Source organism: Elephas maximus, chromosome 5 (assembly GCF_024166365.1).
Source record: "Elephas maximus indicus isolate mEleMax1 chromosome 5, mEleMax1 primary haplotype, whole genome shotgun sequence".
In the NCBI taxonomy this organism is placed as follows: Eukaryota; Metazoa; Chordata; class Mammalia; order Proboscidea; family Elephantidae; genus Elephas; species Elephas maximus.
Window position 1 is genome coordinate 79,465,873 of NC_064823.1, and position 21,617 is coordinate 79,487,489.

At 35.5% G+C, this 21,617-nt stretch overlaps 1 protein-coding gene across 7 annotated transcripts in view; it reads left to right on the forward strand.

Moving 5' to 3' along the window:
• Positions 1–20,953, forward strand: part of CNOT6L (CCR4-NOT transcription complex subunit 6 like) — a 132,670-nt gene extending 111,717 nt beyond the window's left edge. For all 7 annotated transcript variants that reach the window (XM_049885943.1, XM_049885939.1, XM_049885937.1 and 4 more), the window contains 4 exons: positions 3,895–4,046; positions 7,004–7,231; positions 9,294–9,496; positions 13,529–20,953. In XM_049885943.1, coding sequence (XP_049741900.1) covers positions 3,895–4,046; positions 7,004–7,231; positions 9,294–9,496; positions 13,529–13,741 — 796 coding nt within the window. In that variant the 3' untranslated portion in view covers positions 13,742–20,953. The remainder of the gene's footprint in view (positions 1–3,894; positions 4,047–7,003; positions 7,232–9,293; positions 9,497–13,528) is intronic.
• Positions 20,954–21,617: the final 664 nt, after the last annotated feature.

Sequence of the window (21,617 nt, forward strand, 5' to 3'; positions counted from 1 at the left end):
TGAGCAGATAATCCAAGAAACTGGACTGAATGAAGAAGAATGTGGCGTCAAGATTATAGGAGGACTCATTAACAACCCTTGTTACACAGATGACACAACCTTGCTTGCTGAAAGTGAACAGAACTTGAAACACTTAACTGATGAAGATCAGAGACTGACACCCTCAGTGTGGATTACACCTCTACATAAAGACGACAAAAATCCTCACAACTGGACCAGTAAGCAACATCACGATAAATGAGAAAACACTGAAGTTATCAAGAATTTCATTTTACTTGGATCCACAGTCAACGCCCATGGAAGCAGCAGTCAAGAAATCAAATGACGTGTTGCATTGGATAAATCTGCTGCAAAACACCTCTTTAAAGTGTTACAAAGCAAAGATGTCACATTGAGGACTAGGGTGCACCTGACCCAAGCCATGGTTTTTTCTGTTGCCTCAGATGCATGCAAAAGCTAGACAATGAACAAGGAAGACTGAAGAAGAATTGATGCCTTTGAATTTTGGTGTTGGCAAAAAATATTGAAGATACCATGAAGGGTCAGAAGAACAAACAAATCTGTCTTTGAAAGAAGTACAGTCAGAATGCTACTTAGAAGGGAGGACAAAAAGACTTTGTCTTAAGTACTTTGGATATGTTATCAGGAGAGACCAGTCCCTGGAGAATTTCATCATGCTTGGTAAAGTAGAGGGTCAGTGAAAAAGAGGAAGACCGTCAATGAGATGGATTGACACAGTGGATACAGCATTGGGCTCAAACATAGCGATGATTATGAGGATGGCACAGGACTAGGCAGTGTTTAGTTCTGTTGTACATCAGGTTACTATGAATTGGAGCTGACTTGATGGCACCTAACAACAACGAGAGATGACTTTCCATTTTCTTTATTCCCAAATCTCTACAATAAGTATATTTAGCTTAAGAAAATGAAGTTTTTTAAACACCTATAAATGCATAGGACTGAGGAGAACTGGTTTAAGATTGAAAAAGACCAAGAAGTTTTAGATATACATTAGTTGTTAAGAGCTCGATTGCTAACCAAAAGGTCAGCAGTTCGTATCTACCAGCTGCTCCTTGGAAACCCTATGGGCAGTTTTACTCTGTCCTGTAGAGTCGCTATGAGTCGGAATTGACTTGACAAGAAGAAGTTGGTTTTCTTGTTGTTTGTTTTATGTAACTTATAAGTTATATGGCTGTCCCAAAGTGTGCAGTTTCAATCTTGAGTCTGAAATAAAGAAGGCATTAGTTCATTTATACCCAGTTCTAGGTACTGCACTCTAAGTTTCCACCTTTAGGTAAACTCGAACCGTTCAAATGGACAACTGTCTTAAAGTCATGTGTCCTGTAAGAAATTGACAGTTTCCTTTCTGGAAAAAACTTGAGGTGGGAGAACAATGGCAACTATTGTCAGACTTTTAAAGGAGTGTCAAGTAGAAGAGAATTAGATCTATTTTATATTCCTTTTATGAAAATATCTAAATCTAGGTTTAATGGAAGAAAGGTACAGGGAAAATTTAAAGAAGACATTTCTAATAATGAGTCCTTCCTCTACTCCCTAAAAAATAGAATGGCCTATCTTTGGTGAAAGTAAAATATTTCAATACTAAAAATATTTGTATTAAGCAAGATTTTCAGACTTTTCTGTAGAACCGTGGGTGGGCCTTATGCATTCTGTAAATATTAAGAAGATATTTTAAAAAATTAAATACAGATAATTAAACTATAAGTTAAAAATATGTGTACCCAAATGTTTCAAATTTTAACACTTTGGAAATCACTGAAATGTTACTAATTTAATCTGCTTCATTAACTTCTTTTAGTATAAACTTCTGTATCAAGTTTCTACCTGCTCACATGCCTTCTCTGAGTTCAAGGCCAGTTGTTAAATCTGTTTACCTCATATCCTTGTGTATCCGTGAATCAGGAATTTTATTAATATCGTGCGACCAAAACGAAATACAGAAATACATCAGATACTGAAACTGATAGAAGAATATAAGTATCATCTATAGCCTCCGGTTTCATATTTTTATATTCATCAAAACAAGTTCATTGTTTTCAGTGATTTATTCTGACATGATACTACCTTGATCTGTTTTATGTATAAAAATCGCACTAGAACTTTTTGAAAAAGGTATTTCTTTGCTTAAGTATGTTTAAAAAAGTCTAATATAGAGGATGGTCCATTCTTTGTACAGAACATGTTTTGAATATGCCCACTTCTCTTTATTTCTCCTACCTCAGTCCAAGCCAAAATCATCTCTCGTTCAAACAACCTTGAAAACTTCCTATCTGGTCTCCCAATTTCCGTTTTGGACCCTCTAAAAGCAGCTGGAGTGATCTTAAAAAATATTAATCAAATCACATCATACCCTTGCTTAGAACCTTCGGTGGCTCTTCTTCCTCTCATCTCCAGCATCATTTTGTACCATTTTCCCCTTCACCATTCTTTTTTACCCACTGAATGTACAAAACTTTGCCATCTCAGGACCTTTTCCCTTCTACCTGGAATGGCCTTAATCCCCCACTTTACATGGCTAACTCATCATCTTTCATGTTTCAGCTAAGAGCTCACCTCTTTACAATAGAGGGTGAAAACTATACTCCCTTTAAGCACTCTGGGTTAGAAATAGGCACATGACTCTTTTACTCTTCTCAGCTCAGACATTCAGATTTGGAAAAGGAGTATTGTTTCATCTTCCACATTATTCTGCCACACGGTAAGCTTTTAGTCGATACTTTTTAAGGTACATACACAGGCTACTGTTTTAAAACTAGGAGGAAGGTACAGAGAGGAACATTTATAACAGCAAAAATGTCTTCTCTCCATCTTAGCACCCAGTGAAAAATAATCAGTATATTTATATTTAGTAGGTTTATGTTGTTATACAAATATTTCATAAAATTAGGCTGAAAGTGGTTAAATGGCTTGACCAAGGTCACACAACTATTAAATGTTGGTTAGACTCAGTTCATTTAAATCCTACAACTCTACAATACTTAATAATTTGGCACAAAGGAAAGAAAATACTGTTAGTGCAGAAGCTATAATCACAAGGCTATTTCTTCATCATAACAGAACCTGTTTTCCTGAACACAGGCACTCAATTCTAGCTTTCTAGTAAAAACCAGATAGAAAAATTACTCTTTGCCTGAGATAGGGTGTGTCCCTGCATTTTCTTAACAAATCTTTTGAAAACTGCAAATAGGTAGGTAGATTTTTATTTGGATTTTTTTTTTAATTAATTTGCTTACTCAGTGAAGATTATGTTTACTTTTAAATACCAGAAAATTTGACAGTAGCTTAACCAAGTAGGGGAGGGGTAATTTTCTCACACAAGAAGAAGTCTAGAAATTAGCATTCCAGAACTGGTTCAGCTGCTTTCCCATCCTTACTGGGTTGGCTTTTGCCCGTTTGCTAGCTACCTCGTGGTCACAGGTGATTGTTATTCCTCCAGGCACTAGTTGGAAGGAGTAAAGGTATAAAAGAGTGAAGGGATATGCCATCTTCGGGAGATAGGGCTTCTGAGAGTTTTTGTATCAGACTTCTTACGTTTCATTGGAGCCCTGGTGGCGCAGTGGTTAAGAGGTCAGGCTGCTAACCAGAAGGTGAGCAGTTCGAATCCACCAGCCGCTCCTTGGAAACCCTATGAGGCAGTTCTGCTCTGTCCTGTAGGGTCGCTATGGGTTGAAATTGACTTGATGGCAATGGGTTTGTTTTTTTTTTTTTTGGTTTTCTCTCTCATTAGCCAGAAGTGTATCATGTAGCCACTTACAGGTAGAAAAATGACAAGGAAGACAATTGTGTGTGCATCTCATGCCCCCATCATTTCATTTCCTTTAACATGATTATCCAAGTACCTAAAATCATAGTAATGAATTGTACTTTTAGATTTACATTGGTGCAGAAGCATACAGTGGAATTTAACCAAGTGGCAATGGCTAATTCAGATGGATCCGAAGCTATGCTTAACAGAGTGATGACAAAAGATAACATTGGTGTAGCTGTGGTATTAGAGGTCCACAAAGAACTATTTGGAGCAGGTGAGTGCAATTTAAAATATTCTTATTAAAAATAAACACCTTTGACAGTTTTCCTATCTGAAAGCAAGTGGAGAGGATCTTGCCGTTACTTATTTCATTGTTATTTTCTTGTCCTTTCTTTTGAAGAAAGTTAAGGGAGATGGGCAAGAAAATAGCACTAATTGCTATGTAAAGGATCATCTTTTTCTTGAGATATTAATTACCAGGTAATCTGTGTAAGGGAAAATCTTCTTAATATGCCGTTAATTCCAAAAGCTTCTTTGAAATAGGAAATGCTTTCCTTAGGCCGAATTTGGAAATTATGATGACTTGGTCATTTTTCCAGCCATTTTTTTTAGCTTCTTGAGTGTGACTCTTTGGTCTTTAAGGTTAAGTGATTGGCACATTTTCTCTGATTTCTTTGTTGTATCTCAGTCATTGTCAAGGTAAGGGAGGGATCTTACCTGATACCTTTCTTTAGCATTTAGATTATTTCTAGCTTCCTTCAGAGTCAGAATTTACTGTGTACTTTGCATTTCCCAGACCTTTTTTTTTCTTTCTACTGCTTCCTTTTGAGCATTTCCTTGTTTACTTGGTATCTGTTAGGCAAGAGCAAGGAAAGGGTTTAAAACAATGTCAGTCCCCCATTTCCCCCCTCCCCTACACTTACAGCAGAAGAAAAAAATTTTGCCTTTACTATTGATTTGAACTCTTCAGAACATCCATACCTGTCGAACTGGATTTTCCCACCATCAAAGGCAATCAGTTTTTGATATGAAATTTTGAGTTCTTTTTCAGTCTCTCCATTTTTGGGTTTATGGCCTTTCAGTTCCATCCTTAAAAATTTGGTAATTATTTTTTCCTTAGTATTATGAAAATTGAATTTCTTTTGGAATTTTACATTCCTTTGAATTTACAGAAGAGTAATTATAAATTGTACAGTGGCCACTTCCATATTCTGACATATTCATCTCTTGCGTTCTTAGAAGGGGAACTTAGTAATATAGAAGGTGCTTTTGGCTCCTTTGAAGGGGCAAGTTTTTTCATATTTGATAATGCTGAACATTTAATCTATAGCCCAGAGTGACACAATAAAATATCTAGGAAAAGTAGACAGCTTAAAGAATTTTGGCTGTAAGATTTTATCTTAGGATCGAATTGCTTTGAAGTGACTATTCCTGTTATGTGTGACAGATATTTCAATTGCTTGTTTTCTCAACATGAAAGATAATTATAACTTGGTAAGACAGAAGAAAACTTAGCTTTGCCAAAATAGTCCCAGCCACATAGAAAATTAGGTCTTTTTCTGCAAAGTTTACATTTTTAATGGAAAAAAATTGAGATATTTTATAGAAATTTCAGTAGAAAAATTAAATTTGTGTGCTTACTAATATTCCAATAGCACAAAAGTATGTAAGGTAAAAAGTGAGAATCCCCTCATCTCATTCACACTCTTTACGGATGGGTCATTTCCCTGTGTATATACTATCATACAGAATATGTGTGTATAACTTTATTTAAATGGCATCATACCATGCATACTGAGCTTTGTGCCTTGGATATTTTATGGGACTGCTTTCTTTGTCGTACATGTTAACTAGCTATGTTAAGTTTAATACAATCTTCAGTGTATTATCCCGTTTTGAAAGTACTCTGTTAATATTTATTTTTATGGAATTTTAGAAGAAAAAAAAAAAAAACCTGAAAGATTTCCTAGTTGAATATCTCATTTTGCAAGTGAACCTGAGCACTGAAGAGACTGAATACGGCTGCTAACCAAAAGGTCGGCAGTTCGAATCCACGAGGCGCTCCTTGGAAGCTCTACGGGGCAGTTCTGCTCTGTCCTATAGGGTCACTATGAGTCGGAATTGACTCGATGGCAGTGGGTTTGGGGTTTTTTTGGGTATCTGTCATGTGCTCAGGAAATGCAAGGTGCATGAGTACTGGACAGTGGGAAGAATTTAAATTAGGTAACTCAGATCACTGAAAACCTGCTTCACAGGGCTGTTGTAATATTTAAATGTAATGTTTAAATGACAGAGATATTTAAAGTGTTTGTTAAACTAAACTCAGTAAATCCAAGGTACTAAAATCAAATTTGATTATAAAACCAAACCAAACCCATTGCCATTGAGTCAATTCCGACTCATAGCAACCCTATAGGACAGAGTAGAACTGCCCGATAGGATTTCTAAGGAGTGCCTGGTGGGTTTGAACTGATGACCTTTTGGTTAGCAGCCGTAGCACTTAACCACTGTGCCACCAGGGTTTCCAAAAATTTGGCTATAAAAAAAAAAATATCATGGCATAATTCCTAATTTAGGCATGTAGAGCAGGGGTCAGCAAACTTTCTGTAAAAGGCCAGTTAGAAAATATTTTAGCCTCTGTAGACCACATACAGTCTTTGTCACAGGTTTTTTTTTTTTTGGTGGGGGGTTGGTGGTACAACTCTTTAAAACTGTAAAACCCTCAAACTGACAACAGTAACCGTGAAGCACAGATGACTAGTTTAAGGAGTAGTGATTCTAAGTCAGTGGCGGTGAGACAATATGGGAGAGATAGCAAGAATGGTGACACATTGTCAAAAATGTAACCACTGTTATTGAACTGTACATATAGAAATTGTTAAATGAATGTATGATCTGCTGTGTATATTTTCACTAAAAATAAAATAAATATTAGAAAAAATATATAAAACTATCCTGAGCTCACACAGGCTGTACAAAAACAGGTTGTAGATCAGATTTAGCCCGTGGGCGGCAGTTTGCTGACCCCTGATCTCGAGGAGCATTTCTCAGATTAGAATCACTACAGTCTCTACTTTGGCTTGTAAAAAGTGCTTTTTCAAATAAAAGACAAGGTGTAAATTCATGGAAAAGGATAAAGAAGTGGCTATGGGTGTTTGGGAGAAAACCTTACCACTTCTCTTGGCACATAAAACATAACCTTATCCTCCTTTTTCTCATGTTTAAATTTAGGTATGAAGCCTATTCATGCTGCAGACAAACAGCTGCTTATAGTGGCAAATGCCCACATGCATTGGGACCCAGAGTATTCTGATGTGAAACTCATCCAGACCATGATGTTTGTCTCAGAAGTTAAAAACATTCTGGAGAAAGCCTCTAGTAGGCCTGGCAGTCCAACTGCAGATCCCAATTCTATCCCGCTGGTGCTATGTGCAGATCTTAACTCATTGCCAGATTCAGGTATTTGTAATATCATTTCCTCTTTTCTTTCACTTTTGCTTTTAGTTGAAAGCCCAGCTAGCTCCTAACTTTTGAGCAGAGAATTTCTCTTCTAAGTTAGGGCATGTATCAGTCAGAATCCCAGGGATGGGACATGGGGTAATAGAGGCAAGTTTAATAAAGAAGCTTTTTCCAAGGTGTGGGTGGGGTTAAGGGAAACCAGCAATGAATGATGCACTACTCTGGCACGAGGGATGCTGTGGGCCCTTTATTACCCCTATACCTAAAGGGGAAAATAGTGGGAGCTGTTACCAGGATTTAGAAAAAATAGTGCTATAGGCCATGTAACAGGAGCTATGGCTTTGAATTGAGGGAAGTGGCCAATTCTTAGCAAATCAGCAAGCTCTCCTGCCAGTGCTGTCCATTGACCAAACCCGACTATAAGCTAGAAGGCAGGGATTTGCAGTTGGTGCAATAATGGTCAGTCTCCTGAGGTACAGAGTATAGTGAAGAAGGATGATTTGAAGGGGTAACCAGAAAATACTCAGCACAGGTAGGTAGTTTACCTAGTTTAACAACTTTAGCAACTTTTAAGTGAATTCGTTAAAAGATAATTGAATACTGATATTAGGTGCAAAGAGTAATCAGAATCTCCTAGGATTTCACATTAACTCTTGAGCTCCACTAAACTATTCTTGTCCTATTTTATGTCACTCAGAGCTTTGTAAAACATCGGTTCAGTATTTTAAGTATTAAATTTCAAACATGAAACATAGAAGTTATGCTCTTTTGCTATTAGCAAAGCGTACTCTAGACTTTGTATATTATCACTAAGCTTTTTATAAGTGTTTAAAATAATACCTCAACTGTAAGCATAAACCAGCCCAAATGCTTATAAAAGGAATATTCGTAAAAGTTAAAAACATCTTTACTTTTTCTTCTTAGCAAATAAATGCTGATATCATCCTTTGCAAATGTTTGTCTTTCACTCCTAGCCCACTCGGCACCTTAACCACATCCTCTTTTCTTGATCTTTTTTTTTTTCCCCTGAGTTTAATTTTTCTAAAGTATAAGAAGTTTTCTTCCTATCTCACTGGATCTGCTTAAGCCAATTACCTGTGATTTGGCAGTACAGCATTAAGAGTTGACTCTGGATCTACACTGTCGGGTTTGGATCCAGCTACTTACTAGCTGTCCAGCCTGTGATGAAATTCCTCACATGTAATAAGGGGACAATAATTTTATTCACCTTGTAGGGTAGTTTCTGAAGTTTGTGTGTAAAGCACTTTAGAGCAGTGCCAGGCATGGAGCAAATGCTGGATAAATGATAGCTCCCTTTCACCTGTTTACAATACTGGAGACAACTAATCTCTTAAATGACAAGTCATAATAATAATAATAAGTACTGTGACACTTTTTCCCGCTGTTCACTTATTCAATGAAAGCAGTATACTTTTTTTGAATGCTTCTACTCTCATGTGCTTTTTAGACACATCTAATACCTCTTTTTTTTTTTAATACCTCTGTCATACAATGTTCTTTGCAGTGTCAGACTGAGAAATCTTACTGTAGCTCAAAATAATGATGTTGCTTAGCTGACCCTAGAAATTAAAATACTGAAGATAAAAAATCTATTTTTGTTATAATTTTTTTTTTATTATGTATGCTGCATTTTATGTATTCACAAAGTTGTTGACTGTGTAGAATAGGGAAATAATAAAGAGATAGAGGTTTGGAATGATATTCTAAAAATGTTTTATGATAAAGATTTTCCTGGTGAATGCCATCCTGTGCCCTGGAAACTAGCCTGAAGAACCATTAAGAAAATGGAGCAAATTCCTACGTGATCTTGATAATTTGCTCTGAACTAGGCAAAAACCCTTCATTCTATTGGGTTGAACCATATGAAGTTACTGATAGTCTATTGTTTTTAGCAGACAAACACAAGGATGGTTTCATATGGCTCAACCTAATAAAACTGTTCTGAACCTGGTCCAATTCCTGGCAGTGGTTCTTGGTTATGAAGGTTTGTGTAAGGACTCAATGCTAAATGGTAGTGTTCCTTTCTTTTTTGCTCCACTAGGTGTTGTAGAATATTTAAGCAATGGAGGAGTAGCTGACAACCATAAAGACTTCAAGGAACTAAGGTACAATGAATGTCTTATGAACTTCAGCTGCAATGGAAAGAATGGAAGCTCAGAAGGGAGAATCACACATGGCTTCCAACTTAAGAGCGCCTATGAAAATAACTTGATGCCTTACACCAATTACACCTTTGATTTCAAAGTGAGTGGCAGCTTCTGGGCTGATGTAGAAATTATTTCAAATATAAGCACATGACAAAAAAATGTAAATTTTTCATTTATGCTTAATTGTATAATATTCAGAAATTTTTGGATTCTCAAAATGTTGAGTTTAAGGTGCACCTAAACGTAAGGAAGTTTGTTGGGTTTTGTGGTTATTACTGTTGTGTTAAGGATTCTTTTTGAACGCTTATTTGCTCATATTTCACATAATAGTGATAATAGCAAAAACTCCTAAAATGCTTTCTCGTGCCAGGCACTATTCAAAACACTTTATGTGTATTAATATAGTTAATTGTCATCTGTTCGTACCATCTCTAACTTTGATCAAGGACCCCAAAAATTAGCACCTGACATAACTAAACTCACCTTGAATTATTTTATGTAGTATTCCCTCAATCATTTCTTTGTACTTTTCTCTGATAATCTCATTTATCTTTATTTTTTTCCAGGTTTTTTTGGGGGTGTGGTTAGAGAGCGTTGTACTTGAGGTCTATTTTACATCCATGTATTTGTATTAATATATTCCCAGACAGTGGATAGTGTCAACTTAAAATAGGAAAAGAAATATATTTTAGCAAAATAAGAAAAAAAAAATTGGGGGCCTATTGTACAGGACTGGCATTCTTTAGAAAGATTGATTGTGGTGGCTTCCTATAATATATACTCCTTTCCCCTCACAGATTTTCTGATCGCTTTACCTGTTTGTAGCTCTCCTCTCATACCTCTGCATGACTTTCTGGCCTTTCAGATACTTACACTAAAATCTTATACTAGTCTATAAAAAATGTAGGTATTAAAAAAATAAAAAATAAAAAAATGTAGATATTACAAAGTGGTTTTGTATAAGAAGACTAGAGGGAATTTAATAAATACAAAGGAAATTTATGAAACAGGCTTTATTCACATCTCCAATAACCTTTTTCCATTTTCAGTACTTGTTAGCCCCTTTTCTGAGGAACAAATAGCAGAAAGGAGAAAGGAAATTCATGTGTTGATGTTATTAATCAGCTTTTATAGTAATGAAATGAAAAAAAAAATGTTTAGAAGTTGTTGAATTTAGTGTTCTTGCTATTAGTGTGGACAAGTCTATCCAGTCATAGTTTATTTTTTCAAATCACTCATATGCAGTGGTGTGCCAATAAATACTTAACAGCTTTCTGGGAAAAAGAAGTTCTGATTTGTAGTGTTTGCTTATTACTGTGGTATAATACTCCCACTGCAGCAGATTTCAAGCTACCAACATAATGCCACTGGATGTAGAGTTGGGAAGAGGTGCTAAGAAAGCTGATATAAGCTGGCTCCAGCGCACCACTGCTCTTATGTAATGTGAGCGTAAAGGAAAAACTCTAGATTCAATGATATGTAGTTTTCTGTAGGTTAAATCCTTTTTGTGTGACTGTAGTGATATATAATACATCACTGCCAGCATAACCCAGAAAGCCTGTAATAAAATTTCCCAAAATAAGTGCTCAATAGATGTGCAGCTATTACTGTAGTTTTGGTATATGAGTAGGTGAACAGACCAAATCATTTTAAGCTCTCCTAGATTTTTTTATTTTTTATTTTTTCCTTTTCATAAAGCAGAAATGAGAGAAATAAAATTTGATACATTATAGTCTAAGCCATTTTCTTCAGTCATTTGAATTGGTTTAAAATTCTTTGTTGATGGGAGAGATCTCACATATGTTAATAATTGAATCAAATATCTTTTTGAACCATTTACATAACCCAAAGAGGTACAGTTAAAGAAACAGAAGTGCCTGGCTCAGAGAGTTTTTGTTGTTTTGGATGTATGGGATGGGACGGGACGGGATGGGACGGGACGGTAAATCGGTGAAGGAAAGCGAAATATGTTGGCTGGATGGAACTGGAGGGTGAAATGGAAAGGGAAGGAAGAATGACCAGACAGTGAGCTTTTAGTTTAAGTAACAGACAATGAACTTTTCGATTTTATACAAAGCATTTTGTATAATTAGTGCTATACCAATATTGAAGTAAAAAGGGATAAAAAAAATAGGGAACAACAAATATAAAATGTCATGCGATGCGCCATTAAATACAGATTTAAATACAGTAATCTGACACTGCATCAGTGAAGTGTTTTTAAATTGTGTTTACTTGGCTTAGCATTTGTTTGTTACTTTCTTGGTCCTTAAATAAGATAGAAATGTAGAAAAGTGGTATTTAGAACTGAAACTCATATAATCTAGAACTTAAAGGGTAAAGAGCTGGGAAAATTACTCCTTTCCCAACGTTACTTGCAGACCAGGTCAGTTGAATAAACAGCTTAATTCAAACTTTCTGCTGCTTTTTCGTCCTTCCCCCACGCCCCCATATAAGGGTGTACTTGAATCATTTAAAGAAAAGAGGAAGGAGAGCTTTCCTGTATGTCAAGTAGTTAACCTTTCTGTCACATTATCAGATTTGTATTATAATTTTCTCACATTGTTTTAAAAAACAGTTTAGCATAAAGCTATCTAGTGAACTATTTTCACTTTTCTCAAATACTGTTCTATAAACTTATATGATATGGTCTTTATTAATATAAAGACTGCATTTTTCCATATTACAGTCTTTAAAAAAGAAGTTTGAACGAAAAAAAAAATCAAGAATCACTGGTCTGTAGCCTCCTTTGTGAATGTGGTCAAATTTAGAGACTCGTCCCACATCATGCGTATGTGCAGATACTGGTCAGGTTCACAGATGTGACCTTGCTAATAAGGGATTTGATTAGAGCTCTTTACTGTGGACATTTCAAACCAAAGTAGTTACAAGTGATGCCTCCCATTAAGTATGTCTTAATTTCTGGAGTGTTTAGCATCTTTCTTGGGGCCTGTGCTGATGTGCATGATGGCACTCTCATAAAATGAAAAGATATAGGAGGTTTTATTCAACATAAGTATTTGAGACTTTTTCATTTGTGTCCAGTTGAAACAAAGGGTAGCCTCATAAGGGGAAGTAAAACCACCTGACAGTTATTAACTGCTTTCCTTAAGTGTCACTGCAAAATGGGGCATGAGCTGAAATAAAGGAATAATAGCTTGTGATCATATCATTTCTTAAATATTGGTAGTATTGGATGAAACTCAGTGTGCGTAGTATTTATAAATAGATAGTTCCAGGTGTGAAAATATTTCTCCATATTTGGGCTCCAGCTCTCTTGATTTGGATAGGAACCAGCTAGGAAGAAATTTTACTTTTCTCTCCTGGATATACAGACTGAGACAATAAAGGCACACTGGTTTTGAGATTTGGTGGTCAAACAAATCAAATCACCTAGCTCTGAGAGATACATCTGATGTATATGGGTCCCTGCCGAATGTTTTTTGCTAAGATATCCTTATGCAGCAAGAAAATTCAGAGTTTATAGTACACCAGGATCTGTGAAAATGAATATTCTAAACTAAAGAGCAGAAATTAGAACAGTTTTATTTGTAGTGTTTTATATGTACGTAGCAAATCTGGGAAAGTTGAACTAGGATTAACAAATCTGAAGATGTGCTTTACCATGGCTTCATTCAGGTGTGTTCAGATATCTTAATATACAAATAATTTTAATAATTCCAATTATTATTAAAAGAATTAACTTGAGTCATACCTTTTCATTAACTATGTATTGTTTATGTAAATAACTATTTTTTGCATGTTGTAACTGATTGAGTTAGTGTAGTTTTTATAATATTTATATTGATAGATTTCACCAAAACAAGCAGGCCAATTCTAAAGATGCTTAGACATAATTTGGTATGTTTAGCTTCTCAGTTTATCAATTATGCACAAATGCAAAGCTTTGGGTTCTGCGTTTCCCTATTGAGCCACCTTTATTTCATGTTAATACCCACTGAAGACATGAGTTTTATTTGATCCATTGTTAAGACAACAGGTACTAGAAGTACAGATTACTCAGTTATTTGGCTTTTACAAATTATGAATTTTTTTTTATGAATCTTGAATTGTTCTTCCTTCTAAGCATACATTTTTCTTTCTTTCCCAACCCCCAATCTCTTTCCAGGGTGTGATTGACTACATTTTCTATTCCAAGACTCATATGAACGTGCTTGGTGTCCTGGGGCCTTTAGATCCTCAATGGCTGGTTGAGAACAACATCACTGGGTGTCCACACCCTCACATCCCTTCAGACCACTTCTCACTGTTAACACAACTTGAACTCCACCCTCCACTCCTGCCTCTTGTTAATGGTGTTCACTTGCCTAATAGGAGGTAGTGGAGTCCTGCCCCGCAAAGACGGGGATCTGTTGCTATGGACCTGTACAGTTGTAAATCAGAGTATGTAGGAGTGAAGTATGGCCATCCTTAAGCTGCTTCTTCAGGTTCCTTTCATTATATGTTTGCTATAAGATTTTGTACATTTTCATGCATATTGGTATCATTTGGCACTAGGGTTGGAACCAAAGTATTGCTCTCGTTCCAAATTTTTAATTTAACATGTTTTTAAATTGGGCCTTCTTCATATTATGTTAAGACTCCACATTCATAATTGATAAACTACCAATTAAAGGCCTAACAATAGTGTATTTGTTTTTCCAAAACAAATACTTTCTTTTGAATGGGGCCAAATGAGCCAACCATTTTTGTAAAAGGCAATTTTTTAAAACTATAAATATAAGGTTTTAAACCAAATGATGACATGCCTTTCAGGGAAAACTTTCTTGAATTTCTGTTTTCCTTTATAACAAAATGACTTTTGGGTCCCCAAGTTATTTGCACATTAACAAAGCACTTAAATTTGTTTGATCTGTATATAAAACATGATACAGCCTCTAGTCATAATAAGAAAAAGTGAGAAATTAAAGATGGTTACACAGTATGTTTTCAAAATCAAGCATATAACAGCACGTAACAGTTCGTAAGTCAGACACTTTTTTTGTTTTTGTTTGGGTTTTTTTTTTTTTTTTATTTAAGTATTTATTTATGTTTTGAGGAATTGCCCTGTTATTTGGTCCCCTTTTGGTATTAGTTCTAAGCCTGTCTCTCCAGTTTATTTATGGGGAAACAGCAGGTAATTCATACTTGCCACACAGCTTGAAAATAGAATTTGGTATGCTTAAGATGATCACAAAATTAGCGTCCAGCATTTTTTATTGATCCCTATCCACCTTTTCTGTCTGGTTGTGCTGGAAAACAGATATTATGATCTGTATCATTTTTGCTGTTACAGCCAAATGTTAAAATAAGTACTCTGAATAAGAAGACCCTGATCAAACTTTGAGAAGGGGAAAGCCATACAAATATTTTACGTGTTTCCCAAATAGGTTAAGTGACTGTTGGTTTTGGTTTTTTTAAGGTGACAACGAAAGGATTGCGGGGAGAGAGAACAGGGAGTAGTTGAAAGCCTTGGATCATTTTCTTGGCCCTAGCTGCCAAATGGCTATCATATGCTTTTAACCTTGGTTTCTGTTGTCTGTCAGGGTTGAATTAAGAAGCTACTGGTTTATTCCCACTGTTGATGCTATAGATATATTGGCATCCTTTTTTTGCCCTGACGGGGCCATTTGAAAATCTGTGACTTCAAGAGGCAGTGAACGGAATATCGTTTTCTGGGGGAAAAATTGGTTGGCTGCTTGATGTTAATATGGCACAGTAACAGGAAAAGGTTGTGTCTGTGTTTTTAAGTTTTTCTTTATTCTGCTTTTTTGCTGCTATAAGAGTTTTCTGAAATTTATATTTTAAACTTTTCATGCACTTTACTGTTTCTAGTCTCAAAATGTGATATTTTTAATAAATAAGAAGTTTTCCATTATGTGAATGAAATTTTAAAAGAAAATAGCCTATATTTGTGTCTCACTAATATATAAAGTACAGGTCAAATTTAAATTATTCAATTAGTTTTAAATGTATACAATTTGTCTCCTCTTTCAAACCTGACATCTTAACCTGTTTTATTAGACTTAAATGATGCATTTCCTTTGGTCATTTTATAACTAATTTTTTCCATAGTAAATTAATCAGGCCATATAAGATAATATTTCCCCGAAGGATAATTTTAGTGGGACTAGGGTGGTGGGATGATGTAATATCATACATGGGATTACATCAGAAGGGTAAAGAAGTTTAAAGCCTAAATAAACTCCCTCTTTTAAAAGTGCCTATTGGTAGAGGCGTTGTTTGTAATCTGTTACAATTGGAATGTTATTGTAGTTGAATGAAGTTTGATGTAATAAAATATTCTTTTAAAAATGTTAAACAAACAAAGAAACAACCCTTAAGATGACAGATTTTCCTCAGTGTGCAGGTATCCCTTCTTATATACCTCAAGCATTCAACATCTAGCCATGCGAATTGGTTACCTGAAGCATAGTACTGGAAAGTAGAATAGCATGAAAAACTTAATTTTGTGGACATTACCTTTTTTTGTAATCAGCTACTGTATGTTTTTATTTTTAAATCTTTGATTTTGGTTGGGTTTTCTGCTCTGGAGGTATATGCACTAACAAAACATTTTCCTCCTTTCATATACACATGTTATTTAGCAATGTGAGCAATATTTCCTACCATACTTCACTCCCAATATTTTTTGAGATGTTTGTATAAAATGGAATTTAAAGTTCACTTATGATTGTATATGAACCACAGAGGAGCCCATTTATTAATAAAAACTTTTTTAATAGTTAAATGTAGAGGGAAAAAATAAAAAAATTGGGAAACATTGTAAACAGCTTAAGTTTATTTTGTGTATGATCGAGGCACTCTGTTGCAGAAGGTGTGTAATTGGGTTCTCTCTGCTTCCAAATGCACTCTTTCAAACCATTCATTATCCTGTGTATTTTTAATGTGGTTTTAGTAAATGTTGGTAGTAGCCCTGTTGAAGTAGGTAACTGTATTATGTTTTGGGTGGCACACACACTTGGGGCATGGTAACCCAGATTTCATGTGCACGGTTTCCCTTTAGCCCACTGCCCAAATCTCACACACCCATCACCCTTTGTTCCCTTTGTAAAAGGAGTGGTATTTGTTTTGAGCTGCCAATTCAGATGATCAGAAATGCTGCTCTCCTCAGTATTGTCTTGTTAAATGCATGCCATTTGGAACTTTGGCAGTGAGAAGCCAAAAGAAAGAGGTGAATGACATATGATATATATTCAGTGCAAAGTGAAATATATGCTCATATACTTTCTAGTTCTCAGAATAAGTTAATAAGCTTTATGCCATGAGGCTGCTGCATATTTTATCTAAAGATAAAAGAAAATTTGGGCATTTTTAGAGTGTGATAATGTGTTTTTTTTTAATTGTTAAATATGATTTGTCTAAGAACTGGAGTGTTCTTTAAATTTATTACAAACAGTGTTGTTTGAAGAAGAGAAAACTGCACTGTTTGCCGTTACAGCTCTCATACAAGCGCATGTCACGTCACCTACTCTCTCAGGCATCAGTATCCGCCTCATAGCTTTACACGTTTTGATGGAGAATATTGCAGCATCCTCAGGACTGACATCTGAGAAAGGCTCAAATCCACTTATTGCTCCTTGCTTGTTGACTTTGTTTTAAAATATTGTGCCTGGTGTCAACTTTTAAGCAACAGCACTGCCTAAAAGCAAGCAGAGAACAGAATCCCAGCACCATTCTATAGGCAACTTTTTAGAATTCAGATATAGTAAATCTGTTCAAGATTTATGATGTTTTATGTAAAAAAAAAAAAATTTTTGTACAAATGTAGCTGAATATTTTTGTTTCATTTCTTTGATGTAAGGTGTGTGAATGTTTGAATATCACATGTTAAAGTCAGGTATGGCACAATGGGTTCTGAGACCAGCTTTTTCCCCCTCCCATTTGCCTTGTTCCAAGCTTTTTCTTTTTGAATTACTTTCCTGATATTCATAGGCAAATATTTAATTTTACTAATAAGCATCCTGTGTGAATGTATTAAAGAAGCCACTGTTTTAGTGTTGTAGTTTGCAGAAATACAAAGCTCCGTTTCTTATTTGTCTTATTCTTTGACATCGGAAAGTTATATATTAAATCACAGAGAAGCAAAGGGGAAAGTTGGAAGATATTTAAGGCTCATATCACTTGATTCAATTCTAGAATTGGGGGTGTGGCACATTAAAACTGGAACGTGGGCAAATGTACTGTGTTCCATTATAAAATTGTATCTCCTAAGTACATTTAAATAGGTGAAAAATTTAAGTTTGTATTTGCATTTCTAAGAGTTTCAAAAAATCATTAATGCCATCAATACTTTCAGTATCAAATAGCAAGAAGTAGAGAAAGCACAAGGAGAAATAGGTTAAGTATGTTCTTTGAAGGAACAGAGGCATATGGTTCATTCCTAATACAAGGCTAGATTTTCTAGCAATAAAAATTGACAGTGTCCCAGTATTTACCTATTTGATTCTAGGGTCTATATTCTGAGTTTCTGTGCTATTTTAATAGCTTTTTAAAAAACACTGACTGGTCAGTAACTTCAGTCATCAAAAAAATAAATAAATCGGTTTCTGATTTATTTAGCAGTTCATAAGAACGATAATAGTTTATAGCAAGCAAGAACTTTATGGCACGTTTTTAAAACAGCACTCATACATACTTATATTTTGACAGAAATGTGAATTCTCACATTCGTAAGGTACTCTCTCTGACTTCCATCTGCCTGCCTCTTAGTATATCTTTATGATGTGTGGGAGAGTCAGTTCAAGTTTCCAAAGGTAGGAAGGAAGTTGTAGAATAACGTTGTGCTTAATTCATGGTACCAAAATGTTTATCCCTTTCCTTCTGAATTGTATCATGTTCGTAGAACAGTGTTAATTGTAGGTAGACAAGTTAAGGGAGTTAGAATATTTTTCTGAGCCAGGAACTTCAGCTAAAGTTTTAAATTTGTTAGACAGATGAGAACTTTCATGTTTATGGTTGCTTCGGATGATTATAAATTTATAATAGCACCCTGAACACCAAATTTGCAATTCCAACATAAGTAAATTAGTACACTTCTAACCTGGCTTATTCACCAAAGTGGCAATCTGCATAAGAACAGGATGCCAAGAGCATCTTTTATTTTACAAAACGACGTGCAAATCTTTATTTTTTAAGTGTCACCTTTAAAGCTTAAGGATAGGAGAAGACAAAAAAAGAAAGCCCTTATGCCAGTACTGCAGAATGTTCTGAATAGATTTACAGAAAGAAAAAAAAAATTTTTTTCAGGAAGGTGGCAAAGAAGGTCATGCATATTTCTTGCTTTAACCAAATACTTTCTTGATATAAGTTTCTCTGTTAAATCACAAGCCCTACTATAAGAAGAGGGGGAGATATCAGGAAAAGAAAGCTTTATTAACCTAGTTAGTAACTGCTTTTGGCATAAGCTTACTTGGTTAGACTTGGGTTATTCTTGGAACCAAAGGAAAATAAGCATATTGAGGCTTCATTCAACAAACATTATGACATCGAAGTAATGGGAATGTTTTTAAGTAAAATAGCTTTCACTTTCAAAGCATATGAAATAGGAACATTTCATCTATTAAATGTTAGTTTCATGGCACAGTATAAACTCAGTGGCATTGTATTGGCATTGGAGGTGATATCATCAGAAATAAATCACATTATGAAAAGAGTATGCAAATGCCGAGTGATATGACTCTTCTGGCATAGTAACATGGTACATTCAACTTTCAGAATCTTTCAGAAGGCATAGTTTGGCACCTATTTCCAGTTACTTGTGTTACAACAATCTCCCTAAATTTAGATAATTTTCCTGTTTGTATGTCTGTCACTTTTAACTTTTAAAGCTTAAGAATCATGGTGGCCCTTGCCAAAATGGTCCCTTCTTGCTCTTTCAATTTTGTGTTAACTCCTAATTACTGATCTATGACTGTTTTCTTTCAAGCTATCAATTGTTGTGTGTGCCACATTTGTTTAATTTACCTTAGTTTAGTTATCTAAACTCACAAAATTGGCTCAGTATTGATGTGTCAGACCATGGCTTTGCTTCTTACTGAATAGGCTTGGTATCCCATTTGTTTTAATCTTGATGCAGTTCAGTGATGCAGTGTCTTGGGTTTGTATTTATTCAGAAACTCTACTGTCCTTTCTTCATGCTTAACTTGCGAAAAATATATCCCCTTACCTGTGAAATTGCTGAGCGGTGCTCTGCCAACTGTCGGAGGGTAGAAGTTTGGGTGGCTGTGTTATTGCACACTGGATCTGGAAATTGTTCAGTGTTGTGAGTGGCAAATTCTTTAAACACCAGCAGCACTGAGAAGTGCACTATGGGCATTCGTACAGTTGTCCAAATGCAAGCAATTCTTTCATCTAGGAGAAGTGGAGGAATAGCATTCAATAAGAATGCATGGAATATTTTTAGGAGGATGACAACTTTGGTTTTGTTGTCTCTGGGTTGGGATGGTATGGAGGGTTTTTTTTTGGAGAAACTGTGTGTATGTACCTTTTTTTTTCTCTGAAAGGGCCAGGGTGTTGGTCAAATTCACCGTGGATTAATTTATATCTTTTATTGTGATTTCTTTCAACCATAAAACAAGTGCCAACTAATTGTCCATGGGACAATCTACTCTTCCACTCAATTTACCATTTGAGTAGGGAAAGGTCCATTTATTTGCATTACCTGGCATTAATTCATTGTTTTGCATACATTTGAGTCATTCTGTGGCTTATAATATGTTTTTGTAGCTATCTAATTCTGTTGGTTGGAAAGTAAAGCACATGAGTTTAAAACTGAGCAAAATTTTTGGTAATTCTTTTTCCTTTATACTTGGTAGTTTCTATTCCAAAACAAATTCTACTGTTTTAGATTGTGTATTTAGTTTGGTTTTGTCTTAAGACAAAGCCAAACACCAAGTCAATTGGTTATTGTGTTCTAATAATCAGTTTAAAACCTAATACATATATTTTTTAATTAGAAGATTTAATGAAGTGCCATGTAATTGTAGCTTGCTAGTGTTTAATGTTTAATAGACTGGTTCTGTGATGTTCTAATCATTTAACACTCTCTGTCATCATCCTGGAGAAAATGGTTCTGCTCTTATTGAACACATTCTCTCTGACAAAATCACCAGCTGCTTTATTTTTCTATTTATTACATTTAAAGAGTTGATGAGGTCTGAATCTTGACCAAACTGCTCAGCTGAGATGTTTTTTCACAGTAGACACTGTACAAAATATGCGTGCAAAAGGACACAGTTGGGTGGTAGTATTTTTTCGTTAATGTGAACATTGACTAAACAAAGCAGTCCTGCCTTTTAAATCTTGTGGCAGCTCAGAAGGGAGGTGCTTAAGAACCTTAACTACTATGTCAGATGACAAAATACTTTTTTCCATTTTGGAGATTGGGTACTGCTCACACGTGATGTATAGGGCTAAATATATGCTTGTTTCCTTGCACCTGTGTACTTCCCCTTTTCTCCCTCCCTTCCCTTCCCCTGTAGGCAATAAATGGCCATTTTGCAACTGCATACCTTTGTCTTGGTTTTTGACTCTTTACCTGTGCAGCAAAGTCTCTGCTTTTAGGTCAGTACTTTTTTTGTAATTCAGGCAAAATAATTACTAATTCATAGCCACATTTTTTGGGTGGAAGCTATATTACTACTTAAGTACTTTGCTTAAAATAGATTCTGAAGTTGCTCGTAGTTAGGTGACCTGCTTTGGCTGAAGAAATCTGAGCAAAGGGACATATGTCACTTCTGAGGCTAGCTTTAAAAGCCAATGTACAATTTGCCATATCCCACTTTTCTGGCCTTCGTAATCATGGAAGCATGTGTTGGGATAAAACCTTTCATCCTAGATCATTGTGTGAGTTTGATGAACAGAACTCCCCTACTGACTGGGCGGATAGTGTGTGAGAAATCACTCCCAAATTGCAGTGTCTTACCTACACCAAAGTTTTGTTATTAGGGCATAATCTAGTCCATCCTGACAGATCTGAGTCACTAGTATTGACTAAGCTTAGCAGCTGGACCTGACAAGACTTAGGAGAGTACACTCATTCAAAGGATCTACTCTGAACTCGGTGCTATGGGATATAAAGCTGAAAGACCACCTTCCTGTCTTCAAGAGTTCACATTCAAAACACTTCTGTTTATGACACAGGAGAAGATACTGAAGTGTTTTGGTCAGAAGAGGGTATCTTAAATCTTAGAGTC